Source organism: Vulpes vulpes, chromosome 13 (genome assembly GCF_048418805.1).
Source record: "Vulpes vulpes isolate BD-2025 chromosome 13, VulVul3, whole genome shotgun sequence".
NCBI lineage: Eukaryota > Metazoa > Chordata > Mammalia > Carnivora > Canidae > Vulpes > Vulpes vulpes.
In genome coordinates, this window is record NC_132792.1 from 84,979,405 (window position 1) to 85,002,663 (window position 23,259).

Consider the following 23,259-nt stretch of genomic DNA (forward strand, 5'->3'; position numbering starts at 1 on the left):
GTCTGACACAGGGCTCGATCTCAGGACCCTGAGACCATGACCTGAGCAGAATGCACTTAACCCACTGAGCCACCCAGGCACCCCTCCCCCATTATTAACATCTTACATAATATGGTACATTTGTTATAATTAATGAACCAATACTGATAAATTATTATTTTATAATGTCCATACAGCAGATTTTTATGGTATTTACCTAATAATCTTTTTCTTGTTCCAAGAGCCCATTTAGGATGTCACACTGCATTTAGCCATCATGTCTCTTTAGTTTCTCATGGTAGTTTCTCAGTTTTCCTAGCTTTTGATCACTCTGACAGTTTTGAGTAGTACTAAGTCAGGTATTTAGTAGGATGCACTGTTTTTAGAATTTGTCTGTTGTTTTTCTCATTATAAGATTTAGGTTATAGGTTGGGGGGGGGGAGACCACAGAGATAAAATGCTATTTTCCATCAAACTGGATCAAAGATACAAACTACAGACAAGATTTCTGACTGCTTATATTGACCTTGATCACCTGGCTGAAATAGTGTAGGTCAGATTTCTCCTACCTTCCTGTACTGAACCATTCAGAGGGAAGTCACTATGAGTAGCCCACACCATGAAGGGTGCAGTTATGTTCTCCTGCCTTGAGGGCAGAGCATCTATATAGTTACTTTGAATTCTGCTTTGGAGATCCGTCTCTTCTCTTCCACTAGTTAACTTACTTAATCAATTATTTATATCAATACAGACTCATGAATATTTATTTTATACTCTTGGTTACAGTCCAATACTACTTTATTTTGTTGCTTATTTTTTCTAGCTTTAGCCACCAGGAGCTCTTTCAGTTGGCTCCCATGTAAAGGTAACACACACACACACGTCAAACGGCTATTTTTTTTTTAAAGCACTTCCTTAGGGCAGCCCCAGTGGCTTAGCGGTTTAGCGCCACCCTCAGCCTGGGGTGTGATCCTGGAGACCCGGGATCGAGTCCCAACGTCAGGCTCCCTGCGTGGAGCCTGCTTCTTTCTCTCTCTGCCTGTGTCTCTGCCTCTCTCTCTGTCTCTCTCTCTCATGAATAAATAAATAAAATCTTTAAAAAAAAAAAATAAAGCACTTCCTTATCTTCTGGTACTTTAACATGTTCCAGGCTGATCTTCTATATTTCCCGCCTTGGTGTTAGAGCCAGCTGTTTCTCCAAGAAGCATGGAGAATTATATTAGAAACCAAGATCTGAGTGCAAAGTACACTCATGGTACTGGTACTGGGGCCGGATCCCCCTTTAAAACGTCTTTTTAGCACTTGTTGGCATCGATGAGCACTGGGTGTTATACTATATTGTTGGCAAATTGATTTTAAATTAAATAAATAAATAAATAAATAAATAAATAAATAAATATTTCTTAAAAAAATAAAATGGCAGAAGATATATAGGACATATACTACAAACAAACTCAAAGTTCTTTCTTGGATAGTATACACATGAGTGATTCTAAAAATCCTTTAAATCAAAGCAGGCCCTTTGCTTTGACTGGGGCTCATATACAAATATAAAAGCAAAATAATTTCATAATATAATTCCCAAAACTGTTTTTATGACAACTTAAGGGACTTTTTAAAATTAATTTTTAAAAAAGGATTCTATTTATTTATTCATGAGAGACAGAGAGAGAGAGAGAGAGAGGCAGAGACACAGGCAAAGGGAGAAGCAGGCTCCATTCAGGGAGCCCGAGTGGGACTCGATCCCAGGACCTCAGGATGACGCCCTGAGCCAAAGGCAGAGGCTTAACCACTGAGCCACCTAGGCATCCCAAGGGACTTTTATTACTTTTTATTTTTTAATTTAATTTAATTTTTAAAAAAGATTTTATTCATTTATTCATGACAGACACAGAGAGAGAGGCAGAAGCAGAGGGAGAAGCAGGCTCCATGCAGGGAGCCCAATGTGGGACTTGATCCTGGATCTCCAGGATCACACCCTGGGCTGAAGGCGCCCCTAAATCACTGGGTCACCGGGGCTGCCCCTAAGGGACTTTTAGATAATAATTAGTTTATGTTAGAAGTGTGGGGCCAATTGTCATTTCTAAGAATAATAGTCCCATGGATATCACAAAACAGAATATATTTTTTTAAAGGTTAATTTGAAATAAAGATATAGCTATTCAACTTCTCAAGAAATACCGGAGTTAAGTGATTACTATTCCATTCTGGCAAAAAAAAAAAAAAAAATCACTCTAATTAAAAAAATAATTGCCTAACATAGCTTATTTTGGGAAAAAATGTAATTGAAATTGTTCCTATTTATTATGCTGTGACTCATATTTGATATATGTAACAGATTATGGTGGGCTAAAAGTAAAGAAAAGGATATTTAAGGACTATTCTTAAAGAAAATTCACTCTAAAGAAGCGATTCTTACCAATAAAAAACATTTGTGTCCAGAGTCATTTTGGGATTAGTTCCTGGTCTGTTTTTTTACAGCAGATAAATTAAATTCAGTTTTGTTACTTATCACTTTCCAAAATCAATAAATCAGCTTTAAAAGTGAACTCTGAATAGGCATATATGACCCTTGTCTTGGGTGTCCTTAAGTACTTGTTGGGTAACAATTATAAATACCAAATAGCCAATCAAACATCTTTAGCAAAATAAAATCAAGTAAAAAAATCCTATGTTTCTTGATATATCAATTCTGGCATATTTATTAAATCAACACAACATTTTCAACAGCTATGGTGGAGACCATGAGACCATAATGTATCTAAATAATATGCATCGCTTTCTTAAATACTATCAGTATTTTAAAAATAGAAAATCATGTTTGTCAATAAGGATTTAAAAATAAATATTTGCTACAGGATACAAAATAAATATATAGAAATCTGTTGCATTTCTATACACTAAAAATGATGTAGCAGAAAAAGAAATTAAGAAAACAATTCCATTTACAATTACACCAAAATAAAATACCAAGGAATTAACTTAACCAAGGAGGTTAAAGACTTGTACTCTGAAAACTATAAAATACTGATGAAAGAAACTGAAGATAACAAAAACAAATGAAAAGACAAACTATGGATTGGAAGAATAAATATTGTTAAAATGACCATACTTCCCAAAGCAAAAACAGATTCAGTGTAATCTCTAACAAAATATCAATAGTAATTTTCACAAAACTAGAACAAATAAGCTTAAAACTTGTATGGAACCACAAAATACTTTAAAAGGCAAAAACAATCTTGAGAAAGAACAAAGCTAAAGATATCACAGTCTCAGATTTCAAGACATACTACAAAGCTGTAGTAATCAAAATAATATGATACACAAAAACAAACACATAGATCAATGGAACAGGATAGAGAGCCCATAAAGAAACCCACACCTATATGGTCAATTAATCTACAAGAAGGCAAGAATATAAATGGAGGGGCATCTGAGTGGCTCAGCTGGTTAAGTGTCTGACTCTTGATTTGGCTCAGGTCATGATCTCAGGATTGTGAGACTGAGCCCTGTGTGGGGCTCTACGCTAGGCATGGACTCCGCTTAAGATCCACTCTCTCTTTCCCTCCCTCTCCCCCAAAAAGGATATACATGGGGAAGACAGTTTCTTCAATAAATAGTGCTGGGAAAACTGCACAGCTACATGCAAAAGAATGAAACCGGATCACTTGCTTACACCATAAACAAAAATAAACTCAAAAACAGATGAAAAATCTGAATGTAAGACCTGAAACCAGAAAGGTCCTAGAAGGCAACAGCCTCATGGACATTGCCCTTAGCAACATTTTTCGAAATATGTCTTCTGAGGTAAGGGAAACAAAAGCAAAAACTAGTAGGACTACACCAAAATACAAGTATTTTACACAACAAAGGAACCACCAACAAAACAAAAAGGCAACCCAGTGAAGGGGAAAAGGTATTTGTTAATAATATGTCTGATAAGGGGTTAATATCTAAAACATATAAGGAACTTACACAGTTCATCACCAAAAAATAAACAATCCAATTTAAAATGGGCAAAGGACCTGAAGAGATATTTTTCCAAAGAAGACATTCAGATGGCCAACAGACAAATGAAAAGATGCTCAACATCACTAATTATCATGGAAACGCAAATCAAAACCACAATGAGATATCACTTCATTTATGAGTCAGAATGGCTAGTATCAAAAAGACAGCTAACAAGTGTTGGAAAGGATGTGGAGAAAAGAGAACCCTCATGCACTGTTGCTGGGAATGTAAATTGATGCAGCCACTCTGGGAAACAGTATGGAGGTTACTAAAAAAATTAAAATAGAAATACCACGTGATCCAGTAATTCCACCTACTGGTCCAAGAAAAATAAAAACACTAATCCAAAAAAAATACACGCACCCTCATGTTTATTGTAGCATTATTTAAAAGAGCCAAGACATGGGCAGCCCCCGAGGCACAGCGGTTTAGCGCCGCCTGCAGCCCAGGGCGTGATCCTGGAGACCCTGGATCGAGTCCCATGTCAGGCTCTCTGCATGGAGCCTGCTTCTCCCTCTGCCTGTGTCTCTGCCTCTCTATGTCTCTATGAATAAATAAATAAAATCTTAAAAATAAAATAAAATAGCCAAGACAGGGCAGCCTGGGTGGCTCAGCAGTTCAGCACCACCTTCAGCCCAGGGCATGATCCTGGAGACTTGTGATCGAGTCCCATGTCTGGCTCCATGCAAGGAGCCTGATTGTCTCTCTGCCTGTATCTCTGCCTCTTTCTCTGTTCCTCATGAATAAATAAATAAAATCTTTTAATAAAATATAAACAAACAAACAAACAAATAAATAAAATAGCCAAGATATAGAAGCAACCTAAGTGTCTATTGATAGATGAATGGATGAAGAGTAGAAATACACACATATATCTAATGGAATATTACTCAGCATAAAAAAGAATTTGCAACAACATGGATAGACCTAGAGGTTATTATGGTAAGTAAAATAAGTCAGAGAAAAACAAACACCATATGATTTCACTTATATATGGAATCTAAAAACCAAACACAGAAACAAAAAAGCAAGAACAGATTCATAAATAGAGAGAACAAACTGATGGTTACCAAAGGGGAAGAGGTGGAGGTATGCGCAAAATGAGTAAAGGGGAGTGGGAAGTACAGGCTTCCAGTTATGGAGTGAATAAGTCATGAGGACGAAAGGCCCAGAATAGAGAATATAGTCAATGGTACTGAAATAGCATTTTATAATGATAAGTAGTAGCTACACTTATGGTGTGGATAACATAATATACAGAGTTGTCAAATCACTATACTGTATACCTGAAACTAATTTAACACTATATCAACTATACTTCAGTAAGAATAAATAAATCAAAATTAAAACAAAAAAATAACAACATAGGGTAGGGTCTCAAAGTCATTTATTTTCAATGAAGGTGCTTTCTGCTGTACTCTAACTTCATTCATGTTTTCCTGAAGTAGGAATGTAATTTGATTGTGTCTAAAAATAACTAAGAAAACAAACACCACACTAGTATTTTAGTTGAATTCTTAGCACATATTTGTTCTTTAATATTAGAAAGTAATAAGTATTGGTGTGAAGCAAGACAGAAATCCATTCTGTGTTGTAGCCAATGGATACACCTGGATTTGATCTGAGCTGTAAAAGGCAGAATCATAAAAAAAAGCCTGGATGTGCTAAAAGGAAGAGGCCAACATTTCAAGTAGGTTGGTACTAGAATAGTAGCCATGAGTTGAAAATCAGAGTTCAAGGAATTCATAAGGTAGATAAAGGAGCAGGAATACAGAAGAAACATGTGATCAATAGGGTGGCAGAGCCAGTATCTTAAGGCTCAAGTTTGTGGTTCAAGTACCAAGTGCACAGCTGTCTCATCTTGTTTTTCTGGGTTTTGCAGGCACTGCCTCTTACTTGACACCTTCCACCTTCTTTTGCCCTTTTCATAGGCTTTTCTCCTCACCTGGGTGAGATCTGGGATCTTTGAAATGGTGTGGACCAAAATAGTTCAACAAGTTATTGTTTCTTTTTTTTTTTTTTCAAGTTATTGTTTCTAAGCAGTTTTTCAGAAGGCTCCCTAGCCTAGTCTTGGAATCTATGATACTTTCTTTCATTAAGTACTAATAGTGACTTTAGTCACTAGTATCAGAAAGAATCTAGTATTTCCAAATTAACACCCAAACAGTGGACCACTGAATTCCCAACAGGAAGAAGCCTATATACTTTGCTACCTCAGCAGGAGAAAGGAAGATTTTCTTCTCTCCTAGTAACAGCCCAAACGAGAGACTACCTCAATTAAGCCACTGAGAAGCCACTATACTTTCAACTCCTAGTTTACTCCAGTGCACTTTTTTGTTTACAACAGTACTCCTAACTCCTCCCTGTCCTCTATAAAAGGATGTTCCTCTCTGTTTTCTGGACTTGCCTATTGTTTTGCTATAGCTTGCATATCCCAAATTGCAATTTCCTGCTATCCCCAAATAAACTCATCTTTGTTTGTAAAAAAAAAACTGACAATTTTATTTTTATGGTTAATTGTAGAGTCTATTATAGTACGTACCATTTCATAATTTTCTAAAATGCATTTTAAACCACTACGTGATACTGTATGATTCCATTTATGTGAAATTAAAGAACAAGCAAAACTAATCTAAGTAGATAAACTCAGAACAATAACTATAAAATGGGAATTAAGAATCAAAAACTATAAAGCAGACAAGTAAATAAGAACAGAAGTCAAAACAAGAAGCTTAATTCAGGTTACATTTTGTTTAGGTAGACCAAATTGCTATTCTGGACAGGGGCTCCTTCATAGCTGTTAGGCCCACATTCATTGTACATTATCCTAAAAGTGCAGGCTAATGCCAGACCCAAAATATAAAATAGAGCATTTCATTCACACAAAAACTTAATATTGTCAATGGTCTGTTTTTGCACTTCAGGGCAGAAAATCTCAGGGGAAAAAAGGGGAGCCTAATATATTAATACTTTTTGAGAATCAGTTTTCAGGGGCTAAGCCTGGTTGGAAAGTCTTTTACAAAGAACATATGTAAGCCTAAGGGGAAGAAAAGAATCCTTTTATCAACCCTAGTACGTATGTAGGTATACTTGAAATTAATGTACTATGAGTAGAAGAGCAATGAATGGATGCCTAGCCTTACTAGATATTAAAACACTTATAAGGCTTCTATAAAGAAAACAGTGTGGTTTTGATGTATTAACAGACCACAGTATAGCATACAGAAAACTAAGAAATAAAGCAAAGTACATAGATAAAGGTGGCAACTGAAATCACTGGGAGACTTTTAAATAAATAGGCGTATGACTTCATAGGTAATATTTAAATGAACAGTGGTAGTGTGAAAAAGAAAAAATGGGATCCATAGTTCATATATAAATCAGGATGAATTCCAAATGTATTAGAGTTAATTATATGTAGATAAATAAATAAACAAGACCATACAAATACTCTCTGGGATCAGAGGGAAACCTAACTACGACTCAAAATCTATGAACAATGAAAGGAAACACTGATAAAGTTGACTACATAAAATAAAAAAGCTTTTCAGGATAAAAAAAAACAAAGAAGGTTAAAATACAAATGAACAACTGGGAAACAAAATTATAATTATAAGATTTTGGGGTTGTACACCTATTATTAAACTTCTAAATAATAAATAAAAATACCAAAAATCCAGTAGAAGAATGGGCAAAATACATGAACAATTCACAAAAAAGTAAATATACATAGTCCTTCAACATATGAACAGATGCTCAACCTCACTGGTGATAAGAGAATAAACATTTAAAACTATATCATTTCCCTATCAAATTTTTAAAAATCCAAAACTTTGGTAAACAATAGCAACAAAAGTTTGACAACATAAGTTTTTTGAAATATTTGGGGGGAACACTGCCTTGGTGAGAATGCAAATGCTGATTCTTTTGGAGGAGAATTTGATAATATCTAGCAATATTACATAAAATTGACTATACACGATTATTCATTATACTGTTATTTGTAATGATAAAAGACTGGGAATAACCCAAATGTCCATTTATCAGCAAATGAATACCATAAAGTGTTTTAGCCAACAATGTAGGTACTACTACTACTACTACTACTACTACTACTACTACTACTAAGTTCCAGGACATTCAATTAAATGAAAACACAAAAACAAAAAGGAAAAAGCATGAAGCACAGCATTTTATGTAACAAATGAATGTTTTGTTTAACAAATATACATGTCTATGAAAGTTTTAAACAATGGCCACAGGTAGGATGAAATCATTCATCCCAGGTTCCTTGAGCCAATTCAGATCAATTCAGGTTCAGGTTTATCCTACTGTCTTTGTTTAACTCTCAAAAATATTCTAGTTTGGATAATAAGTTTTGTGGTCACCTTATCTATAGTTGAGGGAAGGAACAGAGTGGAGGTGATAGATGGATATGAGTTGTTTTACCACTGTTATATACATTTGTCTAATTATATAAATATTTTACATAATCAAAAGAAAAATAAATAAAAAAGGAAATAAACAATCTCTAAAAACTGAAAAAAAAAAAAAAACCTAAATAAATGAACCTAATTTTATGTCAAGTTGGTCACATAATCAATCACTCACGGAAAATACTCCAACTGACTATGGAAGATAGTATTTGGGCTTACATCTTTAGTTCATATTCAAGGACAAAGAAATCTTAACCATTACTTAATAGTTTCACTGAGGTATTACATATAACGCATATAAGTAAGTGTATTAATGTTGTTAGAAACCAAAAATTTCAGCATGAGAGAGTTACAGATGTAAAATCAAAAGGAGTAAAGACCTTGTCATCTTAAATTTGAATTGGCAATATTACTACAGACTCAAAAAGTTTTTTCCCTTGTAGCTATTTATTAGCTCTGCCCACTAAAAAGGGCTAAAAGAAAGCTAGTAGTAGCAACAAGTAGTCCTAATGGCAAGACTGTGGTCTCTACCTACCATTTTCTTCTAATAGGAACCAAAGTCCCCTGGGGAAATGGCTAATTACATATGTAAGATATATAAGAGGAGCCTTGGACAGCCTATCTAAAGCTAACAAGGAGGACAGAGGTCATGTCAAAAGGACTCAAGCACCAAGTTGATGAGGTTCCTACTAACCAAAGATGAGACAATTTGAGTAAAAAGAACAATGACAGCAACTGATTAAAATACTAAACATATGTAAAAAACCATGAGTTTACAATGACACTTAAAATACCACCCACCCACACCCACACCCAAACTACCAAAAAGCAAAGTGAAAATGTATTGAACACTACTGGAATCTGCTAGGGCATGAAGTCAATACTCTGAAAATGAACAAAGAGAATTAAGTATCTTACTTTTTGTTTATATATCCTTTATTTCAGGGTAACCAAAGGGCTCTAGGAGATAGAAAAATGTTCTTCTATACAGAATAATTCCAGCTAATAAATGAAGAAGGAAAGATAATAGATCATTATTTAATGAAATTGATAACGGCAAAGGTCATCAATGAAGGGTGAAACTATAAGGTGAAAGACTGATGGGGAACTTACCATGAAAGGATCAGACTGGAGGATAACCAATTATGGTGTATAATTTACCACTGTACCCCACCTCCCCAAAACTGAATTAGAATCTAATCAGTCTTTAGATCTAATCTCCAATCTATAGGAAATAGGACAAAATAACAAGTTAAATATGGGAAGCAATTAGCCAAATCCAGAATGTGATATATTTTCCATCATTATTCACTAGTTTCTTTAACAAGTCCTTAGAATTTTAAAAGGTGGTGAGGGAAGGAAGAATTGTTAAGCGTTTTACGTATGGTGATGACACTGTATTGTGTAAGAAAATTTACTTTTTTTTTTTTCTTGAGATGTACAGCAAGGGACTTTGGAGATGTAGTGAAATTATAATACTCCAAAAAAAAGAAGGCGGGGGGGGGGGGGGGGGATGGAGATACACAGTTGAATGAATGGATGAATCAAGTATGGCTGTTGAAGCCAGGGAGTAGGTGCATAGCAGTTCCTTGTACTCTCTTTTTGTGTACATTTGGAAAGGTAAAAACAAAACAAACACTAAAACAAATCCAAAAAAGCTGCAGGTAAGGATCTAGCATCCCAAAACTACAGGATTTGAGAAATATGTTCAATAGCAAGGATAAAAATGAGCTACGGTGGCTACTCTCACCTTAAGAGAAAATCAGAAAAGAGAAACAGATTCTCTTAGGAAAGTTGCTGGAGGAGCCTGCTAGACAAGGTTATGTGCTCAAAATGAAGGGAAGGGAAGGGAAGGGAAGGCTGTACTCTAATTTAGGTTCCCCAAAGTATGGGGAGTGGTTTTCAACTTAGAAAGGAGGAGCAGCTACATATTTGCAGAGGACATCACAAGAGCCTAGTGTGGAAGAAAACTGCTTATAAGAAAAAGAATACTGCTTTACAAAAACAAAACAAAAAAACAAAACAGAAATAAAACCTGGAAGATGGAAATTTTATCCTAGAGAGGAGAAAGATTAACTGAATTTTATTTATTTATTTATTTATTTATTTATTTATTTATTTATTTATTTATTTATTTATTTTTTATGATAGTCACACACAGACAGAGAGAGAGAGAGAGGCAGAGACACAGGCAGAGGGAGAAGCAGGCTCCATGCACCGGGAGCCCGACGTGGGATTTGATCCCGGGTCTTCAGGATCGCGCCCTGGGCCAAAGGCAGGCGCCAAACCGCTGCGCCACCCAGGGATCCCCGATTAACTGAATTTTAAATGAGAGATAAAGTTACAGTATGAACTTACTTGAAGTTTAAAACTAGTGATTAGGGCAGCCCTGGTGATGCAGCGGTTTAGCGCCGCCTGCAGCCTGGGGTGTGATCCTGGAGACCTGGGATCGAGTCCCACGTCAGGCTCCCTGCATGGAGCCTGCTTCTCCCTCTGCCTGTGTCTCTGCCCCTCTCTCTCTGTCTCTATGAATAAATCAAATCTTTAAAAAAACAAAAAACAAAACTAGTGATTAAATCCTTATAGGTAAATAATATATGTATTTTTATTTATTCATGAGAGAGACAGAGATATAGGTAGAGGGAAAAGCAGTCTTCCTATGGGGAGCCTGATACAGGACTTGATCCCAGGACCCCAGGATCATGACCTGAGCCAAAGGCTGAGACTCAACCACTGAGCCACCCAGGTGTCCTATATTTTTAAATATGAACTAGCCTAGAAGCTCACCAGTTGCTTCTAGAATTGTAGAGGTATGACTGAGTTTAAGTGTTCTTTTTCAGCATAATTATAGAACTATTTTCCTAGAAGAGGAGGCTGAATGGGGGTACCTGGCTGGCTCAGTCTGTGAAGCATGTGACTTTTGATCTCCAGGTTGTGAGTTTGAGCCCCATATTGCATGCGGACATCATTTAAAGAAATAAATCTTTTGAAAAAAATAAGCTGAATGGCACTGTTTCCATTGTGTGATGAGCAAAACATAACACACACACACACAAACTCACACATTCACACACACATTCACATTCACACACACATTATTTTAGGCAATGCTAAAAGTATATTTGTATATTTGGCATCCATGTTAAATTAAATGCTTATTCAGGGGTTAAAGGACTTGTTTTCTCATTTTTACTTTCATTGTACATATTAAATAAATATATTTAATGTTCTGAAATAATTAAAACATTCTTTTCTTTTTTTTCATTAACAAAACTTAAAAAATGCCCATCAAGAGGGGAATCCCTGGGTGGCTGAGCGGTTTAGCGCCTGCCTGTGGCCCTGGAGACCCAGGACTGAGTCCCGCGTCGGGCTCCCGGCATGGGGCCTGCTTCTTCCTCTGCTTCTCTCTCTCTCTCTCTATCATGAATGAATAAATAAAATCTTTTTTAAAATGCCCATCAAGAGCATTAACTATAAACGGTCCATCTTGGGAGACTAATGCAGTAAGAACTCATTTATTTGACAGTCATAAAACACTGAAGTACCTTTTATGTGTCAGAAACTATACCAGCTATTAGAGGTACCAGATGAACATAAGATGACAGAGAAGACACCTCTGTCCCAGTTCTCTCAGAATTCACTACAAAACTATCAGAAAAACAAGAAACGGACACATTCCACCTTGGAAGAACCTTAGAGCTAAGTGTAGTAGAGTAAGCAGTCACCCCCACAGGCAAATGTATGTACACCACAGAACTCTAGGAAGATTCAGGAGTTGCAGACAAACAGGTAAGGTGAAGCAAGCTTCTTTTGAGGATAGTTATGCCTCCCAATCGGTCCCTGCCTCTCTCCTCTCACAGTTGTAGAAGATGATAGGTTATTCCCTAGAGAAATTAAACCAAAGAGGGCCTAGACTGGGACTATCAAAAATTGTAAAGGGTGGAGATGAGGATGGGAAGAAATAAGGAAAGGAAATGACAGTATGCTTTCTGAATACCGACAGGACCCCCGAACATTTGCAGCCAGCCATATCACCCACCCTACCCCAGGTAAGACAATCAGATTCTTCCCTGAAAAGCTATATGATCCCAAAGAGAAAAATCTATAGATACTGAGACAGAGAGCTCCTCAGTGAAAAAGTCTGCAACCATCTGACTGGCAAAATAGATTCCATGCCCTGTCTATGTACACAGGGCTCCAAATTAGATCAGAATGCCTAACTTTTATCCATCAATAGATGGCCAAGGATTACCAGTCAATTGAAGAAATGGAAACAGTGCAAAGAACAGAAGGAAAAACTTCAACCACAACTCAACTCCATAATTAACAGTCCCAGGAAGATAAGAAAACTATCTTATCTATAAAAAGGAAGAGTATGCTCCCCAAAAAGGATAAGCAGAGAAGGGTGCTTGGAAATTAAAAATGAAAGCCAAAATTTTAAACACGAACACAAAGTCTAGAAGATTAAGAAATATTTCAGGAAGTATACTCCAATATAAAAAAGACAAAATAAGGGCAGCCCCAGCGGCCCAGCAGTTTAGAGCCGCTTTCAGCCCAGGGTGTGATCCTGGAGACCCGGGATCGAGTCCCACATCGGGCTCCCTGCATGGAGCCTACTTCTCCCTCTGCCTGTGTCTCTGCCCCTCTTTCTCTCTGTGTGTGTGTTTCTCATGAATAAATAAATAAAATCTTAAAAAAAAGACAAAATAATAGTATTCATTTAATAAACTAGTGCTTATACTATCTTACATCAAACTAATATGGAACACTAATTTATTCAATAGATTGCTAAAGTAAGGGCAGCCCGGGTAGCTCAGCAGTTTAGCGCTGCCTTCAGTCCAGGGTGTGATCCTGGAGACCTGGGATCCAGTCCCACATCGGGCTCCCAGCATGTAGTCTTTAAAGATTTTAAAAATCTTGGGGATCCCTGGGTGGCGCAGTGGTTTGGCGCTTGCCTTTGGCCCAGGGCGCGATCCTGGAGACCCGGGATCGAATCCCACGTTGGGCTCCCGGTGCATGGAGCCTGCTTCTCCCTCTGCCTGTGTCTCTGCCTCTCTCTCTCTCTGTGACTATCATAAATAAATAAAAATTTAAAAAAAAAATAAATAAAGATTTTAAAAATCTTAAAAAAAAAAGTGCAGTATCTTTAAAAAAAAAAAGATTGCTAAAGTAATTACTGATTTAACTAGAAGTAGTGATAACTGTATTGGGAAGATAAAAGAAAAGAGCGAAACTATCATCTACCATAAGAAGTCAATGAATAGTTTCTAAAAATCAAAGAATCAAGACAATGGTATAAGGATATTACTTAAAATTATGGATGTAAGACAATACCAAAGAGCCAGAAGTTGTCTATGACACAGGATCAAAGCATTGGGAACAAGCATGCCAGGGGGTTGTTTATTACGACATGGATGTACTTCAAGTATGTACATATAATCCACTTTTATAAGAATAATGGTTAATTTTAAAAGATCAAAATGACACCATCCTGTTCTTAAGGGGTTTATACTATGTTAGAAGAGACATGCTACACAACAATTATAGTAGTGTGCAGTACATGACCTAACAGAAGCAGACAATCTGAGTAATGCACAGAGGATTCTATCTCAGTCAAAAGAAATGTTTGTGAGACAAGGGGACACTTGAACTGTGGTTTTAGAGAATGAAAAAGGGTTAACTGGTAGGAGAGAGGATGATGAGTGTTTCTCCCATCAGCAGTCTACACATGTAAATTTTCTTTCAAAAACACAAGTGATAACATTCCATAAATACACTTTTGCACACTTTGCATTTTTTTTAAACATTTATTTTAGAGAGACCAAGAGAGAAAGAGCACAAGCAGGGGGGAGAGGAAGAGGGAAAGGCAGATGGAGAGAATCTCAAACAGACTCCCTGCTGAGAGTGGAGCCCAAAGGGGGCCTCAATCCCACAACCTTGAGATCATGACTTGAGTTGAAATCGAGATGGGGGCAGCCCCAGTGGTGCAGCGGTTTAGTGCCACCTGCAGCCCAGGTTGTGATCCTGGAGACCCGGGATCAAGTCCCATGTCGGACTCCCTGCATAGAGCCTGCTTCTCCCTCTGCCTGTGTCTCTGCCTCTCTCTCTCTCTCTCTGTGTCTCTCATGAATAAATGAATAAAATCTTAAAAAAAAAAAAAAAGAAATCGAGATGGAAGCTCAACTAAATGAGCCACTCTCAGGTGCCCCCCCCCCTTTTATTTAATACATCTCGGGCACTATTCCTCAGAAAACCTTTAAAAATAGCTTTTAGTTTCTCAAAAAAGAAAGAAAGAAAGAAAGAAAGAAAGAAAGAAAGAAAGAAAGAAAGAAAGAAAGAAAGAAAGAAAAAGAAAAAGGCTTTTGGTTTCTCAAGGATCTTTAGTGAAACCTTTTCATTTTTTTATTTATTTTTAGAGGCAGGGAGGGGCAGAGAGGGGGAGATAAAGAGAGAGAGAATCCCAAGCAGGCCCCATGCCCAGTGCAGAGCCCAACAAGGGCTCAATCTCACCACCCGAAGACCAAGACCTAAGGCAAAATCAAGAGTCAGGTGCTTAACTGATTGAGTCACCCAAGCACCCCATAGTGAAGTTTTATATAGAAGAAAGATAACCTATTTTTAATATAATTATAGATTATTTTAACAGTATTTTATAGTATTTATTTTTATTTTATTTATATTTATTTTATAGTATTTATTCTTTTTTTTTTTTTTTAATTTTAGAGACACAGGCAGAGGGAGAAGCAGGCTCCATGCACCGGGAGCCCGACGTGGGATTCGATCCCGGGTCCCCAGGATCGCGCCCTGGGCCAAAGGCAGGCGCCAAACTGCTGCGCCACCCAGGGATCCCTATAGTATTTATTCTTATTAAAAATTCAACAGTATGAGATATTAAAAATAAAAAGTAAAAAAATTCCCATTGTTCTTCCATTCCTCCTTCCATGAATAAGTACTTTGAATTTCCTTCCAGACCTTTCTCTATAAAAATAAAAATGTGCATATATATAAATACCATTCAATACAAGCAAATGCAATCATGTTCTATATACCTACTACATCTTATACCCACACTACTCTATACAAATAAGATACACATATATTCTTTAAAGTCTCTTAAAGACAAAGATTCTGTGATAAATATTAAGCTTTACTGCATGTCAACTTACCAACACAATCACAGCACTCATCCCAAAGGGTCCCAAGACACAACATACATTCCTTGCAGCAGGAACAGTTTCCTTCTCCAGGTCGGCACTGGCAGAGCTCCTACAAATAAGATAATTAAATTTCAAAATCTGAAACTATATTTAAAATTGTTAGTTTTTTGCAGCAAAACCTCCACATTTGCATTTATAGTAATCTACCCTTCACATAATTTTTTTTTAAAGATCATTAACTGTTTGTAGGAACATAAATATCTACAACATCAAGTAGTTTTATATTTTCTTTTTAAAAAAATATTTTATTTATTTATTTATTTATTTATTTATTTGAGAGAGAGACAGAGAGAGCGCACAAGACAAGCACAAGTAGAGGAGAGGGATAAGCAGACTCCCCATCGTACAGGGAGCCTGATGAGACTTGATCCCAGTATCACAACCTGAGCTGAGGGCAGATGCTTAAACAATGAATTACCTGGGCACCCCAGATTTTTTTCTTTTGGATGCATTCAGTGATCTATTTGGATGCTCTTATCTTATTTTGAAATAGAGAAAACCTTTTACTTTATAACCCATAACTTTACCCCCTATACTGCCTTGAAAAATCATTCAGTAGGAGTATAAAACATGCTTTTCAGCTATTAGTCATTGTTCAAATTAAATGAATAGCCAGTTTGTAGTGGGAGCTGTGGTTTCTCAATATGTGGAGTATGAATAAAAACATCTTTCAAAAACTGCTATTTTTATTGGCCTACAACATATTAAAGCAGTGTGTTTAGTGTGGTAGACTATTTAAAAGAAGATAGCAATTATTCCCTCCCTGTGTCCACCCACCCTTTTTGCAATGAAACTTTGCAACTCTTCTGATCAGGAGGACAGTATTTATTTTCAGACTAGCTTTAATCAGCAGAATTTGATGAAAGTGACACGTCAGTTCTGAGTCTGGGTCTCCATAGCACTGAGTGCTTTTCCTCTTCCTCTCAGAACCTACCTTTCCTAACATGCTTTGAACCTAAGTATTGGAAATACAAAAAGAAAAAAAACCCAACTCAGTAAGTAACTCTGTGATGGGCAGGTTGGTCCACTTGAAGCACCCTATCTCACCCAGCCTCCAACCAACCAGCCCCTGACAACAGACACAGAATGAGCCCAGAAAAACCATACAGTTGATAAAGGCCCAGACTGCCAACTCACAGAAGAGCTAAATAAAGGGTTATTGTTAAGCCACTAAATTTTGCTTCCTAAATGAGGCTTTAAGGTAATTCCTTTAGTCCTTGCCACCAGACAGCCACTCCTAAACAAAGCTAACTTGAAGGGAAATTCTGTAGCCACCATTTCCTTTTTTTGTTTGTTTGTTTAATTAATTTATTTATTTATGATAGTCACACAGAGAGAGAGAGAGAGAGGCAGAGACATAGGCAGAGGGAGAAGCAGGCTCCATGCACCAGGAGCCCGACGTGGGATTCGATCCCAGTTCTCCAGGATCGCGCCCTGGGCCAAAGACAGGCGCCAAACCGCTGCGCCACCCAGGGATCCCCTGTAGCCACCATTTCCTACTCAGCTTTCCATTATCCTACTCAGATACCATATACATTTTTTTAAAACAAACATAGAACATAATATTTATCCCTATTAAGTTTATCTTATTACATTTCTAGACTACTGAAGTCATTCCATCATTCTAGTATGACATGATTTTTTGCAACACTGATATTTAATTCCTTGTTTCTTCTCCACAAGTCCCTTAGCTATTTCATAGCACTTTCAAGAATCAACATTTGCACTATTTTCTAAGTAGTTCATTAGTTTCATGTAAGTGCATACTTGTAGCCTGATGATACATGCAAGCAGCAATACTTTATTACTGCCTTATTAAAATAACAAAAAAACAGGCTAAGTCTCTTTCTTTCTTTCTTTCTTTCGTTCTTTCTTTCTTTCTTTCTTTTTTTCTTTTCTTTCTTTCTTTTTCTTTCTCTCTCCTTTCTTTCTTTCTCTCTCTCTCTCTCTCTTCCTTCCTTCCTTCTTTCTTTCTTTCTTTTCTTCTTTCTTTTCAGTATTAAAACTTCAGAACTGTCCAGTCAGGCTGAATTCATGTACTGCAGACCTTAGGTAACTTTGCTAGGTCTCTTACAGAGAGACTAAAAGGGCAGGAACTTGCTAAGAAGTACAGGTGCTAAAACAAGAAAAAAAAAAAAAAAAGAAGTACAGGTGCTTCATCATAAAACTGGTGATGCTTGATTCAGACAAACTCAAGCTTACTTGGAAACCTAGAAAAATCACAGTTGCCAAAGATATACTTTATGACTGGTTTCTCCATAAAAATCTGTTTATCCTGTCTTTGGAATGAGAGAACGTTTCCTGAGTATACATCTTTTAAAAACACCATCAGAGTTAAGGATATTGATATTTGTTTTTTAGTTTTAGATAGGCTACCACTTAGTCACAAGAAATAAAGCTTCTTTTAAATTTTAATTTACATTATACATAGAAAATATCCCTTTACTCTCTTAGTTGCTTGAATTTCATTATCTAGCTCAGAAGAAGCAAATTAGAAAGTAACAAATTTACTCAAAGAATATATTTCTCCTGTTTCTAAACAAATGCTTATTAAATGAATTACTGTATATCATACTAAATAATTTGAAAATGAATGTCAACGTAATGGCTTCCCGTCTGAGTCATTAAAGCATTCATTATGTCTTTTTACCGACATGAATCTGTAAGGTGTTTTAAATTGGAATGAAAGGGTGGTGATACCTTAAGATTACTGAGAACTAATGGAAGGTTAAAACTAAGACTATTTAAAGCTGCTTCAACTTGCCTGGATCACGTAGCCCTCAAGATTAAATCTATTTCACACCCTCTTAATAGATGCCTATACTTTCACATGCCAGTATGATGGAATAATATACTCTAGTAATATGCTTAATGATTTATAATATACTGATAGGATATAAAAGGAAAGGCTATAGGAAGCCAAAATATGAGGGAAATAACTTGAAGGTAAGTTTTATTACTGCCTTATTAAAATAACAAAATAAAAAACAAAATAAAAATAAAAAAAACAAAAAACCAGGCTAAGACTCTATCTTTTTTTTTTTTTAAGATTTTATTTATTTATCCATGAGAGACAGAGAGAGGCAGAGACATAGGCAGAGGGAGAAGCAGGCTCTATGCAGGGAGCCTGATATGGACTGGATCCCGCCGCTCCAGGATCAGACCCTGGGCTGAAGGTAGCACTAAACGCTGAGCCACCTGGGCTGCCCCAGACTAAGTCTTTCTTGATAAAAATTACTGTGCTACCTGGTTGAATACTAAGTAACAATAAGCCAACCAGTACTTTTCTTTCTTTCCATCTTACTAAAGAATGAACAATCTTTGTCTTAATAAAATAATCTCATATATTAAAACATTTACAGAGTAAATAAGCCTAAAAATATATCAAATAATCTCTATTCTTCATAGCTCATGTCAATATTTTTTTAAAATATTTTATTTATTCATGAGAGACAGAGAGATAGAGAAAGAGGCAGAGACACAGGCAGAGGGAGAAGCAGGCCCCATGCAGGGAGCCCGATGTGGGACTCAATCCCAGGACTCCAGGACCATACCCCAGGCCAAAGGCAGGCGCTAAACCGCTGAGCCACCCAGGGATCCCCATCATGAGAGTATTCTTTTCAGGAGATTCAAAAATAAGAAAATGAGATCCTCAAACCAACCTTTTATCAGGATTTATGCCTTTTCAATTTTCAAACCCACATTTAACTTCTCATTTTCCAGAAGAAAATTCCAGCAAATTTAATATATGGTAGTTAGGATCTCAAAAACCTCACTGCAGATCAGGAGAGCAAAAATATATAGAAACTCTTTGCACTATGACTATGGTTAAGTCAAGAAAAAAATTGAAAGCAATGAATTTCCATGTGTAAATAAGATGAATAACAACCATGTGTGGCTCACCAAATTCATTCTTTTCTATTCACTTTACATGTCTTTCAAAATCACATCATTGAATGTTCGGTCATAAAGATCTTTGGAAATGTACACTATAATTTTCTTGACAGCAAGAGAACTATGTTTATAATGAATGTTTCTAAATATAAAAAACACTTCTAACATGCTTTGAACCTAAGTATTGGAAATACAAAAGGAAAAAACCCCAACTCAGTAAGTAACTCTGTGATTATCAAGGATCACAAAAAAAACAGTAATAATTATTCCATTTAAATTAAGCAGAGGAGGGCAGCCCTGGTGGTGCAGCGGTTTAGCGCCGCCTGCAGCCTGGGGTGTGATCCTGGAGACCCGGGATCAAGTCCCACGTCAGGCTCCCTGCATGGAGCCTGCTTCTCCCTCTGCCTGTGTCTCTGCCTCTCTCTCTCTCTCTGCATGAGAGAATAAATAAATAATAAAATAAATAAATAATAAATAAATAATAAAATAATAAATAAATAAAAAATAAAATAAATAAAAAATAAAAATAAATAAAAATAAAATAAATTAAGCAGAGGAGTGCCTGGGTGGCTCAGTTGGTTAAGTCCTCAACTCTTGATTCTGGCTCAGACCATGATCTCAGGGTGGTGAGATGGAGCTCTGCACCGGGCTACTCACTCAGCAGGGGGTCTGCTTCTCCCTCTCTCTCTCTCTCTCTAGAAAATAAATAAATTTTAAGAAAATAAATAAATTAAGCAGTCTTCTTCACTTAAAAAGAAGTCTTTATCTTTAATGGTTTTAGTTATGAAGACCTAAATGAATCTTCAGTAACCAGAAAGTCTTTCCTAAAGAGGTTATAGTCAAGGGATACTTAAAAAAAAAACAAGTATTTTTTAATTATGAACGACTCAAAAATATATACTAGAGTCAAAGGAATAACACCCCAAATTCCACCCACTTTGGTAAGCTCCTACACATTTTTAACAAAATAATGATTGTATACTCTCCCAATCTAAAAAAAAAAAAAAAAAAAAAAAAAAAGCATTTCCCTATTAGTAGAATCTGTCAACATAATTTAATAACTGCATAATAGTATATTCTATTTAAATAGTATATTCAAAATTCAGAAATAGACCTTAAATCCTGATTCCTTCCACATCTTGTTCACTTTTTTTTTCTTTTTTTAAATCTTGGGTTTTTTTTTTTTAATGGCCACCATCGGGATGCACTGGCACTGCTCTGCCACCTGCAGTGGCTTCAGAAACATGTGGCAGCACAGACGGGTGGCAGAGTGGCATTGGGGCATGCTGCAAGGTGTTGTGGGTCTGGCTTATTAGACCCTGACACCATGGATGACCCCAGTGGAGGTTGAGGAGGTCAAGCTATTGCTGTAGAAAATGCTCCCAGACACAAGGCAGATACAGACACAGATAAATGTGGTTGGACCCCTTCACTTTCTGGGTGTCCCACTTTCTTATTCTTTATCAAAAATTTTTATCATCATCATTCTTCTACTTAGTAGAAAAGATGGCTGACTTGAGATGTGGAATTTTTCTGTTTGGACTGGCTATTTATATATTTTCCTAACCTTACAATGACGAAACTTGAGTACTGCTCAGTTGAATGGAACATGTGATCACAACCTAAGGCAAAGTTCACAGAAGTCCAAAATAAAGACTGATTCAATGCTTCCATGATTACAACTACTACCTCCCCTAAAGTTCCTAAGTAAGCGTTATATAATACTAACAGGCATCGTTCTAAGCATTTTATATGCATTATCTCAACTCTCATAAAGGCCCTTTCAAGGCAGTTATTATCCTCATTTTTCAAGTAAGATTATAAAATTTGTACAACATTCATTTAGTAAGGGGATGAAATTTGATGCCAGTTTTGGTTAGATATTCTTGTTTTTTAAACACTGGAATGAGAAATATAAAGCTTATTTCTTATTAATTTAGCATTTCAATAATTATAGTTATTACTTTCTTAGAGAGAATGAACCCATAATTAAACTTAGATAATACTCTAGGTTGTTCAATCAAAGGCATTATTATATCTTTCACTCTCTACCTGAATACGATTAAAAGTGCTATTGCCCAAGTTTAATCATTGCTTGTAGAGGTAAATAAGTATCATTGGCTAAGAGTTGCAAAACCAGTGAGTTGGAATTTAATACTTAATTCTTTTGTTGTTTCAGCTAAAGACTATCTCATCTGCTTTCTTAGTCTGCAACTCTCAGAGAAAGTATGGATGTTGCTCTTGGGACAGATGAGAAGAAGGCTGAGGAGGAGGTTAGTGATTAGTTTGTCTGAGTTCCTGCAACCGGGGCTCTGACATCAGGTTTTCTGACTCAAGGCTGTTCTATCAACACTGCTCTTGCATGCTGGAGTCAGAGGAACACGCAACAAGTACTATGCTAGATGTCTGTGAAGTAATCGCATGGTTCAATAAATTTATGATGGAAAAAAAATCAAAACTTTATACTAAAGAGGAAATAGTAATGTTTACATTTGGGCTACCCTATATGGACCAGCATGAGTATCCAGAAAGAATTTGGCAAGCCGTTTAAAAAGCCAGTATGAGGGATCCCTGGGTGGCGCAGCGGTTTAGCGCCTGCCTTTGGCCCAGGGCGTGATCCTGGAGACCTGGGATCGAATCCCACGTCGGGCTCCTGGTGAATGGAGCCTGCATCTCCCTCTGCCTGTGTCTCTGCCCCTCTCTCTCTCTCTCTCTCTCTGTGACTATCAAAAAAAAAAAAAAATTAAAAAAAAAAAGCCAGTATGAGATGAAAATCTGACAGAATGAAAACTTTTAGGTAGAGTCTAATAATTTAAAATATATTACATTTTAATGTATTAGAAAAATCTTAAATATCTCAGAAATTTCAAATCTCTGAAGGCCAGAAGACAAGGATTTTACATAATTATTTAATCAGGAGTCCATCAAATCTATTGTCTACTATTGTCTATACTTCCTCTGCAAAATAAATTGGGGAGAAAGGGTAGTATTCATCTAAGACTAGACTTTAAGAGTTAAAATTTTTTGGGACACCTGGGTGGCTCAGTTGGTTAAGCATCTTACTCTTGATTTTGCTCTCAGATCATCTCAGGGTCGTGAGATGGAGCCCTGCAATGGGCTCTGGGCTGGGCATGGAACCCGCTTAAGATTTTCTCTCTCCCTCTCCCTCCTGCCCTACCCCCTCCATTCGAACTCTCTTTAAAAAAAGAGAGAGAAAAAAGTTAATTTTGTAAACTTCGAAATCTCCAGGCCAACAATGGAAAACTAATAACTTAAGGAAGAATCTTATTTATATTCCAGTGTTTGGTTACTGATAAATATTTCCATTCTCTAACCATTGCCAAATCTAGATATTTGCTAACACTGTTATTAAAACCGGGGAACATCACTGAAAAAAACATGATAGTCTAGAAGACAGGAAATGAGTCAGATTTATAGGATCTAGACTGGGATCCCTGGGTGGCGCAGCGGTTTGGCGCCTGCCTTTGGCCCAGGGCGCGATCCTGGAGACCCGGGATCGAATCCCACATCGGGCTCCCGGTGCATGGAGCCTGCTTCTCCCTCTGCCTGTGTCTCTGCCTCTCTCTTTCTCTCTGTGACTATCATAAATAAATAAAAAAAATATATATATATATAGGATCTAGACTCCTAGCCCATAACTGCTCTGTGTAACAGTGGTTCTCAGTTTTTCAGTCATAAAAAGAGGATAGTACTGCTGGATT

General features: G+C 36.7%; 1 protein-coding gene across 2 annotated transcripts in view; it reads right to left on the minus strand.

Moving 5' to 3' along the window:
- TWSG1 (twisted gastrulation BMP signaling modulator 1) overlaps positions 1-23,259 on the minus strand; it is a 67,696-nt gene that overhangs the window by 16,906 nt on the left and 27,531 nt on the right. For both annotated transcript variants that reach the window (XM_026005948.2, XM_072734884.1), the window contains exon 3: positions 15,593-15,692. In XM_026005948.2, the coding sequence (XP_025861733.1) occupies positions 15,593-15,692 (100 nt within the window). The remainder of the gene's footprint in view (positions 1-15,592; positions 15,693-23,259) is intronic.